Source organism: Anarrhichthys ocellatus, unplaced genomic scaffold, assembly GCF_004355925.1.
Source record: "Anarrhichthys ocellatus isolate YVR2014 unplaced genomic scaffold, GSC_Weel_1.0 scaffold21, whole genome shotgun sequence".
NCBI lineage: Eukaryota > Metazoa > Chordata > Actinopteri > Perciformes > Anarhichadidae > Anarrhichthys > Anarrhichthys ocellatus.
Window position 1 is genome coordinate 2,978,904 of NW_022280051.1, and position 21,683 is coordinate 3,000,586.

Genomic DNA, 21,683 nt, shown 5'->3' on the forward strand with positions numbered 1-21,683 from the left:
ATAAAAATATCAGAATGTTCTGTATCTCAATGCATGTTTTATCTGTCACAGGGAGTTCCAGTTATGGCTATAAAGAATAAAATGGTCCTGGAGGGTTTGGATCCCAACTTGCTTGAGTGAGTGTTTTACTGTTACTGTTGTGGTGATGATCTTATATTTTTATTTTATGAAACTGACCAATAACATTGCCTCCACTGCTGATGACAGCACACCGGACGCCCCCGTGCCTGATGGAGGAACGAGGAGCGCAGAGGATCAGGACTCTGCTGCCACCAGCTCTGACAGCGAGTCGTCTTTCAGCGACTGACATTTCCTCTGTCCCCCATCACCCACACAGCTTCCTGTAAAGGCCACTCATCGCTACTCTGAGCTTCTGTACACCTGTTCTGAGAAAGAGAAGTTGGTTGCAGTGTGCTTGTAAAGGAGCATCAGCGTGAAGGTGCAAATGTAAGTGCCTGAAACGGGGAAAACGCCAACCAGAGTGATTGTAATTTCAGTGTAAAAGCACTGAGATTGTTTCGCTTACGGTTGGTCAGCGACCTCAATTTTGATACATTTAGCATTTTTGACAAAGAGGGAATAATTCCCCGTTGAGTATTTTAGCAGTAGACCTCAAAACATGGCAGTAGAAAGTCATTTTTGTACAAAAAGTAATTCTATACTGCAAAAGTTATTGTTCTTCTTCGATTGTCACACTACTATCACAGTGTAATGCCTTTAAGAGATACACTCATCAGTTGAAAGTTATTACAAAAATGTATGTTTGACACGTACATTGTAACTCTGTGTGTTAAGCAAAGGGAGGAAAAATACAATATACTTTCAGTTTTGATGTACGGTATATCACAATACCAGTTTAATGGGAAGGGAAATCACATGTCGTTCAGCATGTGATGTTCCTTCCTAAAATTCAGCCGTCACTGAAGTATTTTGATAGTTGCAGGAACAAAAACGACAGTATATTCAGTGTGAGGCCTCTGTTCTTTGTACTGTTCATTTTAGACTACATTCCAGTGACTTCAGAAAGTACTCTTAACATTTTGAAATTTGTTATGCATTTAATTTCATGGTTTTGTCCATCAATTTACACACATTAATGTCGCAGAAATGACATGTTATTAGAAGTTTTTTGCAAACTTATTAAGAACCTAAACTGAAATCTGAATACTTTGTGAAGCTGCTGCAAAACACCTGATATGACACAATGAAAGACAATAAATGATGAATCGTAATATTTGATCTGGCTTAGGTGGTTTCACAGCTAACACTTTGTCCATGGACATGTTTCTAAATCTTCATTGGGTTTGTAGAGAGTTTGTTTTGCAGGAATATCGGTGTATTGCACACTAACCTCAGCTAGAATGAAGAGCAAACAGACTTGCACTAAGAGTCAAATCAGTGGTAAACACCGCGTGTTGGAACACCGCGTGTTGGAACAACGTACCTGCAGATTTATTTTGTGTTGACTGTGTTCATTGTTACAGCTTATTGTTTCATAGATCAGGACTTGTGACTACATGCCCGCAAATGTAAAATGGAGAAGTCAGGAATGCTTTCACAATAAATAAATATTCATACGATTTCTACTACGAATGCATTTTACGCTATGACAACTGAAAAGAAAGAGTGTGGAGAAGTCTGGAGAGCCCTTTGTGTACAAAAGCAAGATCTGTAATAAACTCAGTTTGTTTAAAAAAAAAAGTATCTTTATTTTCAGCTCAGCATCGCACCATAATCTCTGCAGTACAATATGTCATAAGCAAAACAGTACCAATACAGTATTTGAATTAAAACAATAATTTCCCTTGTAAATACAGTATCTGTAGTGGACAAGTTAATAATCTGTGTTCATGTGACCACTAATACAGTACAGCATTTCTCTTTGAAATACTTTGTTAGTCCCATCGCCTCATCACCATGTATCCATAAAGAGATGCTCCAAAAGTACTGGCCAGTGAAATACATCAGCTGATACTCAAATGTGATAGTGATCTTTAATTTGGCCAACAGCCAACACGATGACGCAAACGGTTTTCTCAGAATATAAGGTGTCACAAGCCTTCCCAGCATGTGAGAGGAATATGTTGAAGGTAATTAAATCATCTCAAGCAGCCTGACGGTATTACATAACATTTATTTACTTCCCAAATGTGTCAAGTTCATTTTATTTATTAATTCCAAATTCACAAATTTGTCTCGGAGGGCTTCTCAGTGTCCTCGTGATGTTACTTGCATCATTAAAATCTGTAACAATCTATTGTCAAAAGTTAAAATATATATATATATATTTATATTTCTGATATTGAGAATAATTTTATTCTTCAGAAGATTACATTTTATGTGTGAAATCCTGGAAACCTCTGCCTCTTCAGACCCCTGAAATTCCTAAAAATTAAACCATTTTAGAAGGAAAGGTCACTCCAGTTGAACTGTTTAAAACTCGTGTGCGCTGATCTAAGGCAGATACATAAAGGCGGCATTGATCTGCCTGAAAGCACACTGAAAACGTGTTTCTTTAATTCTAATTAGCTTCAATTCAAGTTTCTTTTATTACAGAAATTTCATTTGGCAGTTGTACTGAGCAAACTAATCAATTAAGTAGTCTAATCCCCATTGCCTGAGCCGGCTACAGGCTGTAGACACAAGCAAAATTGAAGTAATATTTCAGACAGGCTTCTGGCTCCTTACAGACAGTATCAGTGTAGATTCACATAACATCAGTTTGAGTGGTTTGCTCATTTAACCACATGCGGAGCTGTCATGTGTTCACTGTGTGATGAACTTCTCTTATTACTTTTCACAGGTCTGACGGGACGGAATGTGTCACGCTGGTGTGGCAAGTTTAAAACAGTCGAGAGCAAAGTGCAAAGTGGTGTTCATAGGACGCAATAAGTATAAAAAATGATTTGAGATCATAAAAAAAAGTATAAAGATACAGGCTGTGATCAGTTTTTTTCTTCTCTGCTATGACCAGTTGTTCAAAACGTATACATAACAATGTTCTTCCTTCAATCCACCAATGAATTCAGTCAGGTCATACAGAAGACCAAATCTTATAACAGCATCGCGGTATAAAATGCAAATGTACAAAATGCGTAAAAGCTTCACAAAAACAACATGCAGCACATTTTTACTTGAAAATACTGATTTCGCTGGCAGTTGCGGACTCATCAAGGCTACTCCGCATATTCTGTTTTCACTCGTAAGGTAAACAGCTGTAGGAAATAAAAAAGAGAGACAATTGAGAAGTAAATTCAAGACGTTTTTTTAAAAAGAGTTTCCGTTTGATGGCGTGATACTCACCTTGAAATCGTCGATGTATGTGAGGAAGAAGCAGATGAAGCTGAAGGCAACAACCCACTCGCACACCGCGCTGGCTAGATGGAAGGGATAGTCCTGAAAGAGGGAAACACACACAATCAGCACATATTCAACACATTGGTGTTGATTGCAAACTTTGCAAAAATGTATGCATATGTCATAGTGACAAACGACAGCCTACCTCGTCTCCTGTGTGTCTGTGCAGCGTGGTTTGTGTCACAAAGAACGCACAGATGACAGCTGAATCATCCATTGAGGAAAAATGGTGTTTAACAGCGGTTGGCACTTGTACTTGTGTGTATTTACTGTTAACTCCAAGAGAATGATGTAGCAATCATAAAGGGAAGTTCCTGTTTTAATGCATGTCATGCTGGTTAACATAGCAGACCAGGACACTAAAGCATGTAGACTTTTTTAAATGTGTTTTAACAGATTAGACTCATGTGAAAAAGGATACTGGGGAGAAAAGCCAAAGAGGCAAGGATGGCGATACCCGCACGTACTCGACACACACTCATGGAGGACCCGAATGGATAGACTTGATACGAGAGAACAGACTGGAGTATTGTGTACACGACACCAGAGACAAAGAACATCATAGCTCCGATGAGGTGAACTACTGTCACTGCTGTTTCCTGCAAATCAAAAAAGAAGAACAAATACGCCGTTAAACGTTAAGTTATCTTCATGGCATTCAAATGTGCACCACACGTGAAGACGTACCTGGAACGTTGCAACGATGCACATGCCCAGACAGGAGAGCATCCCAAACACAAAACCTATTTTATTGAGACACGGGTTCATCACCCTTGTGTCAACACTCAGCTTCTCCACATACTTGTACCGGGCATAGATGGTGGCAGTTCCTGCATAAAGATGACAGAGTGCATTTACCCCAAACGTCTTGCGAACAGCAAATTCCTCTTGCATTCCGACAAAGGAATTCTGCTTTCATTTTTCTCAAAAAGGGGAACTGTAACTAACATCTTGGGAAAGCTTTGTTCCTCCCCTGGGAAAGCCCAGAGTTGCCTAAAAGAGACAGATGTGACGTTGCAGATGTTGATGGGAGTGGAAATACCTGCGCATGCAGAAATGAATGTCATCAGGCCAAAAATGCAGCTCTCTGGGGGTTTCGCACCTGTGTCACTGAGAAGGGGGAAAGACAGATCTGCATGTCAGCCCTCACATCACAGACACGTGTTGATAACTTCCCTTTATTTAGAGCTAGACTTCTTTTTGTGACATCTAGTAAACTTTGGCCGTCTCTTCTTAAAATAAAAGTCCACCTTTAAAGGGAGAAGTGAAAAGAAGAGGTCTAAATCCGCACAAAGTAACAGATGTTTCGAGTTGGCGACGTGCAGCTGGAGTTTGGGTACCAGCCAAGTCACCGCGGAGGAAAACGAAACTAAACTCCAGCTCTCATAAACCAAAATCAAAATAAAACATCGATATGCATTCTTATAGCTCAGATTTCACTCGATAAAGATCGAAGAATGACTTCCCTTATCTGAAAACAAGCGCATGAATAAAACTCACCTTATGTATGGAAAGATTATGTCGATATCACCTCTGAAAAGCGCAATAAGGTAGGAAACAATAAAAGTGCTGGAGGACCAGATGACCAAAAACACTGGAAGAAAGCACAGTCCTTGCTTGAACCAAAACATCTCAGAGAGGGTTAACGCGGAACCTCCAGAGAAGAGACTTTGACACGGGTGAAGTCGTGAAATAGTCCCATACAGTAGAAACAAATCCTCGGTAAAAGCTGCTCCGGGATCCGCTGCTGCTGCTGCCGTTGCTGCTGTGAAGTTACCGACAGTCACGGTGGTGTGTGAAGAAGAATGAGCTTGGCCTCTAGCGATAAGCTGATTTAGGATACAGTATACAGTGTACAGTAACTTCTTCCCCATTAAAACCACTGCCTGTGGGCCGACCTACGCAAATAAAACCTCCTCTTATGACCATCCAGCGCTTCCTGTACTCTCTTCATCTTTCTTCCTTTCGTTTCCACCTAAAAGACTCGTTGAATGTTTCGGTGTGTCAGTGCCAGTAATCACCTACGATGGGGAAGTATTCTAAAGTTTAAATTTCCGAAAAAAAAAAATAGTTTTTAGCAAAAAAAAAACACTTAAAGTAATCATTGTGCAGAATGTATATAATGTATAAAAACATATTATAATATTCTTTTATTATTGAATTTACATTTGAATCATCATGTATTTTTGGATGTTTGTTGCTGTAGTGACCGTTGCTTCCCAAAGAAAAGTCACCACGGTTGCTGAAATGTTTGTTCTGACTCGTGCCATAAATAACGAAGTCCAGTTTCCAATATAGGCATTTTATTTCTCACATAAACAGAGGCCGACCACTTTCTCTTTCGTTATCTATTTCCTCTACATATTCCAAATAAATCACAACATTTACTTTCATTAAAATGTGCACGGTCAAAAACTGTTTGCTTCTGCTTACTAGCAACCACCTGTATTCAGTGACCCCACTGATGATAATACCTGCGCCCAGATTCACACCGGCACTACGCCCCCAAGTGGTGGGAGGTTGTACTAAAACAAAACAATAACAAAATGGCTCTTACAGTTGCCAACATTGTGGAGCTACTATACGATGTTGGGTAAAAGTACTATATGTATTTCGCAAGTAAATAGAGAAGACGTCAGCTAAGTAGTAAAAGAGATGTACCGTAAAGTTGTAATTAAGTACAGTACTTCAGTAACTGTACTTTCTATTTTAATTGTCATCCTTTTACTGATACTGCACATTTGTTTCAAAAGGGATATATTATAGTTTTTACTCCACTACCTTTATTTTACAGCTGGTTACTGATTACTTTGCATAAAAGGTTGTAACATGTATTGTTATAGATTAATAACATATAATAGAATAGTTACAGGGGCCATTTTTCTGAATTTTAAGATTAACTTTTGATACAATAAATACACTTTGCTGCTAATACTGTGGTGCTTTTACTTAAGTATTGAGTATTTTACATTGAGTATATGATCTGTGTACTGTGTTTCTCCTACTACTGCTCTCTGGTGGTGAAGATTGGTCCCAGACTGAGAATATGTGGCCTCTGGCTGGGTTCCTAAAGCTGGGTTCATGTGGGGACTCCAAGGTAACCTGAGCTGAGAAACAAAGTTGGCCAAGTTGTCATGGATGTAGATCCCCTAGACAACATAGCTATTCCAGGGTGCTGCTCTCTGTGTTTACTTTCCAACTAAGAAACAAAAGTTTAAAATAGTCCATGCAAAAATGTTTATCTCCACCATGGAGGTGGTGAGAGCAAAGTTAAGATTTATGGGAAGTATGACAGGTTGACATAGACCATAATTTTGCTTCAAGGCCAAATACTTTTGATCTTTGCCCGGCTGGTTTGTGCTCCTAGAGCAGCTGTCAAATGACTCACATAGAATTACGCCGAGGCTGTTTAGTTCAACTATCCACATTCAACGCCATCACAACTAAAACTGTGTTAGTGTTTTTATTACCCCACCCTCATACAACCACAGCTTATCAAGTGACCAAAGTCCTGTACTTGGATCATGTGATGACACCTCCACTGTTGTCAGTAGTTTCTGGTTCTCTTTGTTGATTTTGGGATGTACAAGGCGCGTTCTGAGCAGCTGTATTTCTGCTTTTCTACTGACACCAACATGCTTTTGTTACAGAGCACATTTGGTTCACTTTTCATTGCTGGAGATAAGAATTGAGATTAGGACTGCGACGATGAAAAGACCAGTGTTCAACTATTACATTTATCGCCAACTCTTTTGATAATTGATTAATTGGTGCGAGTTCCAAAGAAAAAATATGTCTGATTCCAGCTTCTTAAATGTGAATATGTCCTGTTTTTTTCACGCTTCTATGACTAAACTAAATATCTTTGAGCTGTGGACAGAAAAAGACATTTGAGGACATCACCATGGGCTTTGAGAACATTTTCACAATGGCTTCTTTCCTCTGACAATCTCAAAGTAAATATTTAGAACTTTTTTTGAAGAGAAATTGTAAAGCTGCAGTTTTAAACACAACGATGGATTTTAACTTTTAATATTTTTTTATAATAACAGTTGCAAGTAGCGACGTACCCACAGAGAATTATATACCAACTATGCAGTTCACTTCAGCTCTGTGGAGCTTTTTTAGCGTCTTTCAGCTCATTGTTTTGTTTTTTTATGGCCTAAACCTTTCCTGTTTTCATTCCCACAACTCTCATCTACCTCTTTTCAAGGAAACCACTTTAATATAGGACTTGCATTCTCCACGTGGACACAAGCACGACTTTAAATCCACGATGACGTGGCTTAAGCTTCACCTGTTGACCCCGAAGCCCCGCTCCTCTCCACCAGAGGGCGACAGCGGGCTCGAAGCGCAGAAGAAGAAGCAGCAGCAGCGTCACTACCACCGAGGAAGAGTGGAATGTATGGGTTGTCATGTGTCACGCAAGTCTGACTGGTGGTCAGCTGACAAACCCGGGTCGCTTATGTTTACTTTCTTTTATCCGTGCGTTAAACCCGCGTTTTCTTTGAATGAATGCAGCGGTATGCTTCGCAAAGGAGAACCATGGTAGTCGTGAACTCGGTGCTCAAGCTGTTGCAGAGGCAGACGTACACCTGTCTGTCCCACCGCTATGGGCTCTACATCTGCTTCGGGGGGATCGTCCTCATGATAGTTTCCGCCTTTCAGTTCGGAGAGGTGAGCTTCTTCTGTGTGCTTAACTCCAGACATTCATGTTGTTGTTTGTAGCAGACCTTAGTCCTCGAGCTGTTGTCCTGAGCCGTCCACCACAGCCTACTCAAACAACGGGCTGTTTCTTTAAAGCGGTCCAGCTCGGTACTAAACCCACGTTTAAGATCTTTAACTCTCACGTTTTGTGGATCTTTAAGGTGTTTGTACTACTTCGGCGTCACAATGAATCACTTGATTTTACGTATTTAAAGGAAAATCTCAAATGTCTTTAAGAAGTGTGTCCCGTATGGCTCGCTGACTGACAGTCCACCACGTTGTAAGTTAAACCAGTTCTGTTGAGGAAGATGTGTAAATACCACGCATATCAAGCGTTTTACGTTTAGATTTTATCACGTTTTTGTTGTTGCATTTGCTAAACTGAAGAGCTCTTACTAAAGATCCCCAAAATATTCAGAAAGTCTCATTGTAACAGGGTGTGCTTGTGCAAATAATGAGTGAACAAAGAAAGCTGCCCTGTCTTTGAGTGTGGTTCGGTGTGGCCCTGTGTGAATGTGATATTTGGGATGTAGCAACTACTTGTATCATCGTGTGCCCCCTTCCTTTCCATACAGGTGGTGGTGGAGTGGAGTCGGGACCAGTATCACGTGCTGTTTGACTCCTACAGAGACAACGTGGGTGGGAAATCTTTCCAAAGCAGGTGAGTGAGAGACAGCATTTAATGCTTCCAATGAGGGGTTCCTTGAACTCGTTCACAAATGTTAATGTACAAGAAGTGTGGCCACTTTCTGCAAAACCCTTCGTGGGAGCCACACAGGACAGCGTGTACCCTTCCCTGAGGAGGAATCTGAAAGAACAAGGACGACGTGCAACCATGCGTGAACACAAACTAATCCAGACTCGCTGGGGAGGGAAACGGGGTCACGGCGTCGCACTTTCAGGATTGTCTCGGGTGACTGCGAGTGTTTCTTTTTGCAGGCTCTGTCTGCCCATGCCTATTGATGTGGTGTACACATGGGTGAACGGCACAGACATGGCTCTGCTGAAGGAACTGAGGACGGTCAAAGAGCAACTGGAGGAGGAACAAAGAGCTCTGAGGTAGCTATGAGTGACACTTGTAACCCATACAATGGTATATATAGCTATTTGTTTTACTGCATAAAGTCTCGCAGCCCTGCAGTATGTTGTCATACAGTGCAAACACACTCCAAATTCCACCTGAATAGTCAGAATTGAGCTGTAGCATTATCATTTTCACTCTGATCGGCTTGTTCAGACATTGCCCCGGAGGAGAAAGCAGGGAGTCTTAAGATCAAAGGTTAGAATAACTCTTGCGGAGAAAGTCCCCGGTTCATTAGTCTCAATACAACGTTGCTACTGTAGGTTGTATAAGCTGCAAATAATATGAATTCACTGTTCCGATGCACACAGGGAACGCCTGGGGAAAAATGCGAGTGAAACAACTGAAGTGCCAAAAGAAAGGTGAGTCTGAAGCTATGTTTATGGGGTGTGAACCTGTACAACACATTCCAACTCTGCCACAATATCGTCTATGACTCTCATAATGGCCATCTTAAAAGAAACCTACATTAACATAGGCATTCAGTCATTTTCAAACCACATGGAAATGACTGTTAAAGGCACAATGAGACAGCAGGGTGAGAATTATATGTTGAAACAGGAAGTCTGGTTGTGTTAAACCACAAGCAGAGTGTAAACCGGTGGGATGTCGGTTATTTGATAGAGGCGAAAGAGGCCCAGCGTCGTTAATAACTGATTGTTATGTGCAGTATTCTTTCCATGAAGTAAAAACAATTGAATATTAATCTGATATTATGTAACTCCTTGCATCTCTATTGCAAAACAAGTCTACGCAGCGGCTTGATAGACCTGTCTAACGAGGTGTATGTTCGACTCCGATGTTCATCTTTGGTGGCGATGTGAATCCTAAAGCTGAACGACAATGAAGATTCAAGACGGGGATTTAATTTGTTCACCACCCAAATGTTAGGCTGTCTCTCTCTGTCCCCTCCCCTCTTTCTGTCGAGATTAAAAAGCCCATCTGTGAGTTTTAACCGCAGACACAAAGAGGGACTCGATGCAACATTTCCACAAAGGAAACTGTTTGCTGAACCTGTGAATTTGACTCATTTCTAACTGTGTAAACCACAAAGAGTAGGTGGTAATCTGGGTGAAGATGCAGTGAGTAAAGCGTTATTGTTTTTTGTCTTGTTTTCAGTGTTAAGCCAGAATGTCTGCTGTCCCACTGCATCATAGCGCCCATGCTGGCCCTGGACCCCGCTCTGCCAGCCAACGTCACGCTCAAAGAGCTGCCGTCGCTCTCTTCCTCCTTCTCCGCTGCCAAAGAGCTGCTGCTGATGAACAAAGCCTTCCACGCCGCCACCACCGTCTCTGTGGTCGTCTTCCATTCGCAGGCCGAGGGTAAAAATCACAAGGACGAGTCATAGTGGGGTGTAATAACTGAACCGAGCAGGCAGATTATCACTGAGCTATGAACCATTATTTACAATGCAAAAGATGATATTTGAAGTGTGATAAATGAGTAACCAGAACATGGGAATGCTGCAGCGGTGTGGCAACAAATCTGCATTACCAGTAACAGCAGCAGCATGAATGATCAATACAATGAAAGTGAGAATATTCCATTGCTAGCGTAGCTCCTAAGCCTTCACTCCAATGACACTTTATGTATATGTGTCAAAGATTAAACTATATCTTTACACTCAGTTAATTCCTTGTTTTTTTACAGCTGATAAAGCCTTTACAGATGTGTCTAAAGAAGACCAGAAGTTCTCTGTGTCCAGATGTTATCTGGTGAGTTTATTAGTTCCATTAACTCTGAACTTGTACCCTCAGCATTCCCTCCTGTCCTCTTTGCACATGTTAACTACACAGCCCTTGATCACAGAAGACCAATGTTATCAAAGATCATACGGCGTTGTGGTATATTGAAATGCACGTCTTTGCCGCGTGTTCTGCAGACGACGGATAAAGAGGCTCCGGGTCTGATCCGCATGCAGTCTCTGGCCTACCTGAGCGGCTTCCCGGCGTCCTTTAAGGAAACGGAGCAGCTGAGAGTCAAACTGCCCTCTGTCATAACCAATAAGATCAATCAGGTGAGACATTCTTTAACGTTAATGATTATCACTCACTAGATTATTAATTATTACTAGGGATATCTGATATCAGTCCTTATTATATTTACTTAATATCTGACGCTTAAAATAAGTCTTCTAAATTCTGCCTTATTTTTGCTATTTGGTCCAAATACCGGCTCGGGACATCTCTGCTGTCAGTGTTGAGGTAAAAGGCAACTTTACCATAACCGAGCTTTGCCACCAGATGTCACTCACACAGCGTCCTATCACAGCGCTAAAGGACTTCGCATACTGCAGACATTTACAGTTTACTTGTGCACAAATTAAGATCTTTTTATACTTCACAGCAGCATCGCAATCTAAAAAAAAAGGGCCAGACACAAATGTCAAATCCTCCTTGGAGCGGAGGTTGCATTGTCCTGCCAAATATGGCCTTTTTCTATTTTAAACAGTTATGTTGTGATGTGGATAAAGGGCCTTTGTTTAGCTCGGCGGCTTGTGTGTCTAATAATTTTCTCTAATCAGAAGTCTGCTTCATATTTTGAGAGGCAGGAATGCCACTAACGACCGCGGATTACTCCGAAATAATCAAAGAAAACAAAACCGTGCAGCCTGGAGCTGAGTGACCCTGTCTCACCAGACGGGCATGAGTCAACTGTTTGTCCCGTCTTCCAATAATATACTCGCATGGCTGATTACAATGAATAGGTGACGGATTAGGTAACGTCTTTTGTAACTATCTCTGTATCCTTCTACAGCAGCTTTATGGTATCAGTAAACTCTTAAGAAGCTTGAAGATTAGTCACTATCTTAAAAACCTCCCACAGCTGTGTTTTAGAAGTGAAACAATTAGTAAATTAATCAATTTGAGGATTGACGGAATCAATTTAAGTCATTTTTAAGCTAAAATTCACATGTTCCAGCTTATCAATTGTTAATATTTGCAGGTTTTCGTGATCTTCTAAGACAGGAAACTGAACATCTTCGTGTTTTTGTTGCAGGTCAGACCAAACAAGCAATTTAAATAATCTAACTTGTCTGTTGGTAAAGAATGACGGGCTATTTTCACTATTGTCTGAAATTATATACACCAAAAGATCAACTGAAACAAAAATCTTTTTTTCCTCATTTGTTAAGTTATACGCCAGGAAACAACCCAGTACGTGTACTATCACATATGTGATGACATGCGAGTTAACGGTGTTTAACCCGCATATCATCACCAAACCCAGGCGTCCCATCATTCCCTGCGTTTGTCTCCCAAGTTCGTGGTTGCGGTGCAGCCTGGTAGGTCATGTGATAATAGCCGGCGGCATTCGGGCTGTAACCTTAGCTGGCGGTTTTGGGGTTAACATTAGAACAACTGTTTGGAGTGGAGTGGCGCGGCGCCAGCACGCCGAAAAGGTCACAAGGATTTTACAGACCGTCCCGACACTCTTGGACACGACCCCATCATCTTACGCATGTTTATGTTCGCCTGGCTTTAACAGCTTGGAGTCCAGTTCTTAAAACGGAGGGTTTGGTGTGGGAGTAGAGATGTTACTGTGAAGCCACACAGAGTCCAGAATGGAAAGTGTGTGTGTGTGTATGTGATTCAAGGGCCACCCCACAATACCCAGTTTGTGTTTCAAGGTGTTTCCTGGTGTTGCCCGGCCGATTCTGTGAAAGAGGGATGATGTGCATAGTTTGGAGGGAGAGGTTCAGCGGTGTGAGAGACGGCCGGTATTTATAGCTGGTGTTAGCCCGAGCGCTGTGGTGATGAAAGCTGCCCCACAACCCCGATCATCTGTGTACAAGACTGCTGATGTGTTTGCATTAGCGTGTTTGTGCGTGTTTGCGTTTGTCCACACGGTGTCTCATCTCCACTACCAAGTTTTTATTTCTCACACAGTATGTGCAGGGCCACACACTAGCACGTAATATAATATTTGGAATACAAGTTAATAGAAGAATGAGATAAAGATGAAAAGGTAAAACATTATAAAAATATTTAATACAAGTATTAAGTGTTTATGTAATGTACACATGTCACAGTAAGAGGGCAAACTCAGTTAATCTGCTGATTATTTTGAGCCTATTATAGTGAAGAATGCCAATTACAAGTTCCCACAGCCCAAAATGATGTCTTGTTCCGCAAATACATATTTTTCTCTCCTACCCTGCGTTGCAAAAGGTCATGTGATGGAGACGTCATGGAGACGATGACATCACAGAATTTTCTGAACTCTCACCTCTTAAAACACACACACACACACACTCACACACACGTTCTGACTGCAGCAGCCAGTAGATGCCTCCCCCCCAAGCATCATAACTGTTTTGATTTGATCTCTGTAGATCAAGATAGCTGCAGGGTCAGAGGTCAACCCCGTCAGTCTTCCATGAATCTTCTTGTCATCATGACACACCGATGAGGGTCTCTGTCCCAAGCTAGGGTGGAACTGAGGGTGAACAACATTGCTGAGCATGTGACTTTAAAACTGAGAAATTACTATTTCGGATGTTCCCACTGTATGTGGTGATTTTTGACTTAAAAGAGCTAAATGCTAACATGCTCACAATGGCAAGGCTAAAATGTACAGCTGAGGATGAACAAAAGTACTATGGAAATTTAATTTTAACCATTCTTTTCATTAAGTCTGTCTCTAAAAAGTTCACCACGCTTTATGAAAGTGTAATTCCAAATCACTGGAGTACTCCTTCAAGCAAGTAACACCTTACTGTTGTATTTGTCCCTCAGTTTGAGTTGTACTCTGAGGCCAGCATCGCTCTGCTCCACCTGAAATCCCCGCAGGACTTCACCGATCTGACGCAGCAGGCCAAAAAGAATCTGACCCTGGATGGGAAAGAGTTAACCATCAGCCCTGGCTACTTGTTCTGGGACCTCACCGCCATCTCACAGGTGCGACTGATCCTCCTTTAAACCCGTTCACGGCGAGCACTAATGTCCCCTGTAGATACAGGCTAACCATTTATGGTTTTCCTCTCCAGTCCAAACAGGATGAAGATGTGTCTGCCAGCCGATTTGAGGACAACGAGGAGCTCCGCTATTCGCTGCGCTCGGTGGAGAGACACGCCCCCTGGGTGCGACACATCTTCATCGTCACTAACGGGCAGATTCCCTCCTGGCTCAACCTGGACAACCCCAGAGTTACAGTTGTCCCACATCAGGTACAATTTAAACCTCAGCCTCTCCCACACTGCAGTCTCAAACAGGGATGTGTGGTTAGCTTATTGTTACTGACTCCTAACCCGATGTCATGTCTTAAAAACAAAGTAGTGAACTTGTCATAACACCCCGGCCAAGAACATATGGTTAAATTGTGCTCGTTATGTTTATGTTTACGAGCTTTAACTATGTTTTATAGAATCAAAGCAGCGAACTAATTTCCTGAAATCTCTTTTTGAGGCACTCATGAAAACTATGCTTTGTATCGGTTGGAAATGTTATGTTTAGCTTATTATAAGAGTGTAAATATGTTTTTCTTTGACTTTAGGATATCTTCCAGAACAACAGCCACCTTCCCACTTTCAGCTCCCCTTCCATAGAGACCCACATCCACCGTATCCCCGGGCTCTCTCAGAAGTTCATTTACCTCAACGACGATGTGATGTTTGGCAAAGACGTCTGGCCGGACGACTTCTACAGCCACTCCAAAGGACAGAAGGTGTGAAAGCGACATAACAAACGGCTCACCGGGGAGTTGACTTGTGTGGCACAGACTGCTTCCTGCAAGTAACTATTTCTTTCCTCCCTTGCCTGCAGGTGTATCTCACCTGGCCTGTCCCCAACTGTGCTGAGGGCTGCCCAGGATCTTGGATCAAAGATGGCTACTGTGACAAAGCCTGCAACAACTCTGCCTGTGACTGGGATGGAGGAGACTGCCTCGGTAAAGAGATCGACTCAATCATCTCTCCTGCGCAAATATGCTCATTTGTTTGATTCATGTCGAATATGTTTTTCCTATTTCTCCGACAGGTGCAGCGGGAATCGGTCGGTTTGTGGCCGGGGTCGGCGGTGGCGGGGCCGGTGGAGGTGGCGGACAGGTGTGGCAGTTCGCAGGTGGTTTAGGAGGTCTTGGGGGAACGTCGTACTGTAATCAAGGCTGTGCCAACTCCTGGCTGGCGGACAAGTTCTGTGACCAGGCCTGCAATGTTCTCTCCTGTGGGTTTGATGTGGGAGACTGTGGCCAAGGTGAGTTAAATGACAGGATATTTTCTAGCCCACACGTTATTGGTGTTGGTCTTATCAAGGGTTTTTTGTGGGATCAATAGCCTTATCCTTTAACATGTGTTAATTTCTGTTGTAGAGCACTTTGGCGAGCTGCGTCATGTGACCCTGATGCGGAATCAGAGCCTGTACACCCTCCCAGTAGGTGAAACTAGGCCGTATTTCAGCTTTGACAGACTGGCCCGCAGAATCTCCGAGGCCCACGTCAGTGACAACCCGGCGCTTCGCCACACCTCTGTCGCCAACAAGTGGAAGACCATTCACCTGCTGCTGCACCCGGGCCACAACGCCACCCTGATCCAGTACAATCTCACTTTCCAGAAAGAAGACGACACAGAGTTCATAATGAGCTTCAGTGTGGCTGTCGACACCCGCGAGTTGCCTCAGGCTAACGTGACCCAGGCTGCGAGCAAAGAGGACGACAAAGACCCAAAGCCGACCCCGGCTCTAGAGCCACCGGTCCCGTTCTCGGATATTCCTGAGGACAAACGCGGTCCTAAGATCCAGAAGAGGCTGCCTGGTGAACCTCTGAGTGTCATAGAAGTGCCCTCGCTGAATGTGTCACTTCTACCAGCTGCTGTGCAGAGTGAGCTGCAAAAGTTGGAAGAGAAGCTTCTGATCGGTGACATTACTATGAAGGGTTATAACCTCACTAAGGCTGAACTTTTAAAACCTTTCAAGACTCTGGCTCAAAAGCAGCAGGACATCGATTCACAACCAGCTGGTGAGGGTGCAGAAAAGGTCCAGGGAAAGCCCGATAAAGACTTGGAGGCAGAGCAGTTAGAAGGAAAACCACCCGTGGAAGACAAAGCAGGAAATATCGTTCAGAAAAATCGAAACTCAAAAGAGGAAATGTCCAGGAAACACGTGGCTGTCACTCATTTTATTCCCGTCCACACTGATGATGAGCATGAGGAACTAGCTCCCAAACATTACGATCTGAAGGCTGTGATAGAAAGGCCCATGACTTCCAAACTACTAGACAGTATTTCCAAAACCAAGAGCGCGGAGAGTCGGGCAGAGCCAGAAGAAACTGCAGGAGGAGCTCCTTTCGGGAGGAGACTTCAACACTTCATCTCCTCAGACAGAGGCTTCCTGCCGTGGGAGAGGAGGAAATACTTCCAGAAACTGCTCGAGGTAAGCAGGGCCTATTTCCACTTTTCAACTCAAGCATTTAGAGTTCTCTGAATATTAATCTCTCTGTGTTGACTCTACAGGAAGAGGAGCGTCTGCAGAGAGAATTGTCGTATGAGGCCGACGGTGCCGCCACAGGTCGAAGGCTGCGGGACACTTTTGCCGACTCGCTGCGCTACGTCAACAAGCTGCTCAATGGCCAGTTTGGATTCACGTCGCGCAAAGTCCCCGCACACATGCCTCACATGATCGACCGCCTCATCATGCAGGAGCTGCAGGACACGTGAGTGTGTCACAGATTCTTTTGTTTTACGACATTCCCGACGAGGTGACGTCTCAAACGGTTCCGCGCTCTTTTCTTCAGATTCCCAGAGGCGTTTGACAAGACGTCAGCCCATCGCGTTCGTCACCCAGAGGACATGCAGTTCGCCTTCTCGTACTTCTACTTCCTGATGAGTGCTCAACAGCAGCTCAACGTGTCTGAGGTGTTTGACGAGATCGACACGGACCACTCGGGCGTCCTCTCCGACCGAGAGATTCGAACTCTGGCCACGAGGATCCACGAGCTGCCACTCAGCCTCCAGGTCCGTCCTGGCTTTGATAGATCTTCTATCCCAGACTCGTCATATAATAGAGTACAAGAATTCTTCCGGTTTCAAAGTGTGTAATATTTCTCTGTTGCACTTTCTAGGACTTGACAGGCCTGGAGCAGATGTTGATAAACTGCTCTAAGACTCTCCCGACTAACCTGACCCAGCTCCACCTGGTGAGCCCAACACAGGAGGCCTACTACGACCCCAGCATGGTGAGCAACACTTGAAGTAAATTGCTTGGAAAAAGAGAAAACCTCAAATAAAAATCGCTTCAATCCATTGCAACTGCTGTTCAATCCACAGCCTCCTGTCACAAAAGGCCTCGTCCTCTACTGCAAGCCCATCACAGAACGCATCCAGAAAGCCTTCAGAGACCAGAATAAGTACAAGTGAGATCTTTAAGTGCCATTGTTCATTTTGAAAATGTATTCAAAATCAGATATTCTGTTGCTGCTGCTAACATGTGCTCTGTTGGACAGGTTTGAGATCATGGGGGAGGAGGAGATCGCTTTCAAGATGGTGCGGACAAATGTTTCCCATGTGGTTGGCCAGTTAGATGACATTAGGAAGAATCCCAGGTGGGAAATACTTCAGATTTTTGCCTTTCTTTTGATCATATTCCATCTGTGATGCAACCAAAGTTCACCTCTTAGTTCACCTCTGTACTACGGTCTGTATTTTCATTCATTCCCAACAGGAAGTTCATCTGTCTGAACGATAACATCGACCACAGCCATAAGGACGCTGCCACAGTGAAAGCTGTGCTGAGAGACTTCTACGAGTCCATGTTCCCGCTGCCATCCCAGTTTGAACTGCCAAGAGAGTACCGCAACAGATTCCTGCATATGGAAGAGCTCCAGGATTGGTACGATGTGAAGTTTAGAGATCATTTTGAGTCCTTGTTGCACGCGGGCTGGTAATTTATCAAGCGCTTCTTTTTCCACAATCGGCCTGAGATAAGAATTTTGTGTCTGTCATCACGTGGAGCAGAGCGTTGCCAGTTTGGAGCAGTGGGAAGCCTTCAGGGGCTTTGGTCAGGGATCTTGCTCCTGTACTCATGGGAGAATGCCAGGCTCTCATAGAGGCTTTAAAATTAGACCACGCCGCCTCAGATCAGTCGCTAGCTGTAAGATACTTGCAAGATCATTACACAGCTGAGCCTCCCGTCTAGTCCCCCGTCTCCTGACCTCCCGCTTCTGTCTTTGAGTTAGTAAAGTAACTGCCAGATGGCGTTGGGTGATGTCACCTTGTCACCCTGTCGCCCTGCTGCCCTCTGCATATTGTATGTTTCCTCCTTGTTATATCACAACTAGCCTCCCCTCTAGGGAGACGTGCCCAATAGTTTCTACATCTGCTGCTGTTGTTTTATTTAAAACGAACCGTGTTTTTTCGCAGGCGAGTATATCGGGACAAGCTGAAGTTCTGGACGCACTGTGTCCTCGTAACGCTCGTCATCTTCACCATCATGTCCTTCTTCGCTGAACAGGTCAGTGTGTCCGACTCGGACCACACACGCAGTTTTATTCACACATTCAGTTAAAAGACACCCGGACATTCGCTCACACACACACCTCTCCGTTTCCATGATTCACACTTGAGCTATGATTCAGGCCTTCGCTGCCGAAGTTCCACTCGGAGGTGCATCCGTCTCGTGTGTCGCAATAGTATGAGCCGCTGAGCCAGAGCCTGACTTTACAGAAATGAAAGACGCCCAGCGGTCCTCTGAGAAGTCTTTGTTGACTTGGATCAGACAGTATTTCTATGTGTTTCAGACTTCTTTGTTGCCAGATAAGTGGGATTTATATCTGAAACAACACTCCTGCAAATAATATAAAAATCATGATAGTGAGTTTGGACGACTTTCCTGTCCAATTCCTCCAATTTGTTACTTGAAAGAGATTAAAACAAATGTCAGGAAATGTTTAACAACTACCACTCGGCCACAGTTTGACATTGAGCTGTTTTAGAAGCGCTTCCCTAATCCAAAGGTTTCCAGTTTCTCCTCCGCCAACACCAAAGAAAGGTTAAGAGGTACGGTGACCGTAGGAGAATTTTCCCCACAGCACCGCGTGGGACCAACTGGACATGTTCCCAGATAGGAACGTGTCCAGTGTCTCCGTCACCACACAAACTTTTGATGTCTTTTTGGCACCACATGAGCCTGGCTGTCATTAAGACATTTGAGTCAGCTTTGTACAGTTTAGAACAGAGAGATCAAAAGTGTCTTTCATCCAGAGGAGGTGATCTTACTCTGCTGCCCTACTCCTAAGATTATCTTTGCTTCTTTGGGTTACGTACGGTCTATGGGGAATTTGGTGTCAAAGTCCTTTTGAGTAATTAAGTCTTAATTCAGAACGTCGATACCACTTAACATCCCCACCCATCTCTATCACAGTCATCCTCTTGCTGACAGACCACACAAAGTTTTTTCTTGTCTTCCCTTAGTTGCATACTGTTTCTTATTATGCCATTTCCTCTTCTCCCCTCTCCCTGCAGCTGATTCTGCTGAAGCGAAAGCTGTTCCCCAGACGCAGAGTAAACGGGGACAGCAACCCTGAGCGGGTGTGAAAAAAAAAAAAAAAAAAAAAAGGGGGGGGGGGGAGAAGACTTCCCTTTCCTCTTCTTTCTGCTCTTCCAACGACGTCCGCCCTCTCTCACCTGCTCGGAAGAGAGGATTTAGCCCGGAGGACTGGGTGGAAACGGGAATCTGAAGTCCTCCGTGCTTGTGTTGCATCAGCACGTACAGTGGATAGACTCATGTGAGATGGCGATGAAGCATTTTTCATAAGATAATGGATGGGGCTGGCCAGTGAAAGGAATGGCAGCCAGAAAGAAGAAGCCAGTGATACTTATTTTCCTCCGCTGGGGGCATCTGAGGCTTTTGTACAACACACACATTTGCAGCTACACAAACAAACACTCCCTCCATACTGCACCACCCTCCCCGTGTCCTGTTCTCACCATGTTATTGATTGATGTGCTGTTAAAGGGTGAAACATTTGACAGCAGCTGGTTCGGTTGAGTCACTTTTTAAGGAAAAATGCCAAACATTTGCTGTTACCAGCTTCTTAAATCAGAGTATATTCCCTGTTTTATATCACCGTTAGTTACTTATCTTTGGGTTTTGGACTGCTAGTTAAACAACAAACACTTTTGAAGACATCACCTTTGGGTGCTGTGGAAATGGTGATAGGCTTTTTGACAGCAACAGTGGAGAGAGAGACCGGAAATGTGGGGAAAGTGAATACACTTCGTCCAAATCGGTGCTCAGGCCTCAGCTATCTGGTTGGCCTTTATAATTATAATTTTTTTTTTATATATATACAAAACGATTAATTGCAAAAATGTTCAGCAGATCAAACTCATTTTCACCTGCAGCCCTGGTTGTGTTTGGCTTTTATCACTATGGCTTAATTTTAAGGACATTAAGGTACATATAGGATGAATAAAACAAGTGTTGGTTGTTGTCTGTCGTTAAAAACATGGAAACTTGAAGTGCCTTTGTTCATTCCTGCTTGTTTGAACATTTTTGGTTTATCTCCTTTAGTTGTTTTTTTTTATAAATATGTCCTAAATGTTGGCCACATCACCCTTATCTAGTGATTTACAATGAGAATGAATGGGATATAGGATAATGTGATTCTTAATGTGGTACAAATTTAATTGATTGTTGGAGCTACATGTAATACTACAGCTTTCATAGCTTCCTGTACGTGTGTCCCTGTGGGACTCAACAGGCTCGCTACTGTCTGAAATTCAGACTCCCTCAGCATGATCTGTAACTTATTTTGATTGTATTATTGTGACAGTGAGCCCGATGACTGATGCAGCTGATTTTAATGCCGCAGAATGTAAACATAGCCTCAGACAATGCTCGTCAACTGCTCCAACTTTTTCCTCTGAATGTCAGTTTTACAAAGTTCTTTAATATGACAGAAAGAGGAAGTGACTAGTAGTAGTTGTCAGCATTTTACCGCTGCCATAACAGTCTTGATGTACTGTATGGTGTTAGCAGGCGAGGTGATGAGTTACATGGCATCTCTCAGATTGCATCAGTTCAATGGCTCTTCCAAATACAATAAAATGTGGCTTGATTCAGTCATCTTGGTGTTTTTGTCATGTGTGAATGTAGCGTAGCACACCTTCTCTAATATACTCACTGTAAGTACAATTTTGGGGTACTTTACTGGAACATTTTAATTTTGAGCCACTTCATACTCCATTACATCGTAGAGGGAAGTATTGTATTTTTTACTCAACATTACTATTGACATGACTATTATTCTTAGTTTTTAGATTCAAGTTTAAAATATAAATCTATCTAGTTGGGGCCTCTGTTTCAAGCGTCTGAGTTGTTAGCAGTTCCACCAAAGTTGTTTTCTAAATGAACTTCTCACACGGTTTTATGAAAATTGTTATTTGTTACCCAAACAAGTAAAATGATCCAATATTTCACAAAAACAATCTACAGCCATACTAGCAGCTCTGTGAGGCTTTACTTTGGGCTACATGCTAACGCCAGCATGCTAACTGGCTCACAATGTGATGCTAACAACGTGATGTTTAGCAGATATATTTACC

General features: G+C 43.1%; 3 protein-coding genes across 3 annotated transcripts in view; 2 read left to right on the forward strand and 1 right to left on the reverse strand.

Moving 5' to 3' along the window:
* Window positions 1-1,701, forward strand: part of washc3 (WASH complex subunit 3) — a 3,800-nt gene extending 2,099 nt beyond the window's left edge. The window contains exons 6-7 of the mRNA XM_031859275.1: window positions 52-116; window positions 208-1,701. Coding sequence (XP_031715135.1) covers window positions 52-116; window positions 208-307 — 165 coding nt within the window. The 3' untranslated portion in view covers window positions 308-1,701. The remainder of the gene's footprint in view (window positions 1-51; window positions 117-207) is intronic.
* Window positions 1,702-2,530: 829 nt separating this feature from the next.
* Window positions 2,531-5,343, reverse strand: dram1 (DNA-damage regulated autophagy modulator 1). Its single transcript, XM_031859274.1, has 7 exons — window positions 4,858-5,343; window positions 4,400-4,467; window positions 4,045-4,187; window positions 3,779-3,956; window positions 3,503-3,561; window positions 3,304-3,396; window positions 2,531-3,215 (listed from the first exon to the last, which is right to left on the reverse strand). Exons 1-7 carry the CDS (start codon window positions 5,229-5,231, stop codon window positions 3,177-3,179), a joined length of 954 nt encoding a protein of 317 aa, XP_031715134.1. The 5' UTR covers window positions 5,232-5,343; the 3' UTR covers window positions 2,531-3,176.
* Window positions 5,344-7,739: 2,396 nt separating this feature from the next.
* On the forward strand, window positions 7,740-21,204 carry gnptab (N-acetylglucosamine-1-phosphate transferase subunits alpha and beta). The gene is made up of 21 exons (XM_031858910.1): window positions 7,740-8,034; window positions 8,640-8,725; window positions 9,004-9,123; window positions 9,457-9,507; window positions 10,265-10,467; window positions 10,796-10,860; window positions 11,028-11,162; window positions 13,885-14,046; window positions 14,136-14,315; window positions 14,642-14,812; window positions 14,911-15,034; window positions 15,124-15,339; window positions 15,455-16,512; window positions 16,593-16,792; window positions 16,874-17,093; window positions 17,201-17,314; window positions 17,406-17,491; window positions 17,582-17,680; window positions 17,800-17,967; window positions 18,498-18,588; window positions 19,599-21,204. Exons 1-21 carry the CDS (start codon window positions 7,873-7,875, stop codon window positions 19,668-19,670), a joined length of 3,783 nt encoding a protein of 1,260 aa, XP_031714770.1. The 5' UTR covers window positions 7,740-7,872; the 3' UTR covers window positions 19,671-21,204.
* Window positions 21,205-21,683: the final 479 nt, after the last annotated feature.

Bases quoted from the DNA above. Each gene is read 5' to 3' on its own strand.
- gnptab (XM_031858910.1), top strand. From the start codon at position 7,873: ATGCAGCGGTATGCTTCGCAAAGGAGAACCATGGTAGTCGTGAACTCG. The intron at 17,681-17,799 runs GTGGGAAATACT...CATTCCCAACAG, and splicing joins GACATTAGGAAGAATCCCAG to GAAGTTCATCTGTCTGAACG. The intron at 17,968-18,497 runs GTACGATGTGAA...GTTTTTTCGCAG, and splicing joins ATGGAAGAGCTCCAGGATTG to GCGAGTATATCGGGACAAGC.
- dram1 (XM_031859274.1), bottom strand. From the start codon at position 5,231: ATGGGGAAGAAGTTACTGTACACTGTATACTGTATCCTAAATCAGCTT. The intron at 3,397-3,502 runs GTAGGCTGTCGT...TCCCTCTTTCAG, and splicing joins ACAGACACACAGGAGACGAG to GACTATCCCTTCCATCTAGC. The intron at 3,216-3,303 runs GTGAGTATCACG...TATTTCCTACAG, and splicing joins CATACATCGACGATTTCAAG to CTGTTTACCTTACGAGTGAA.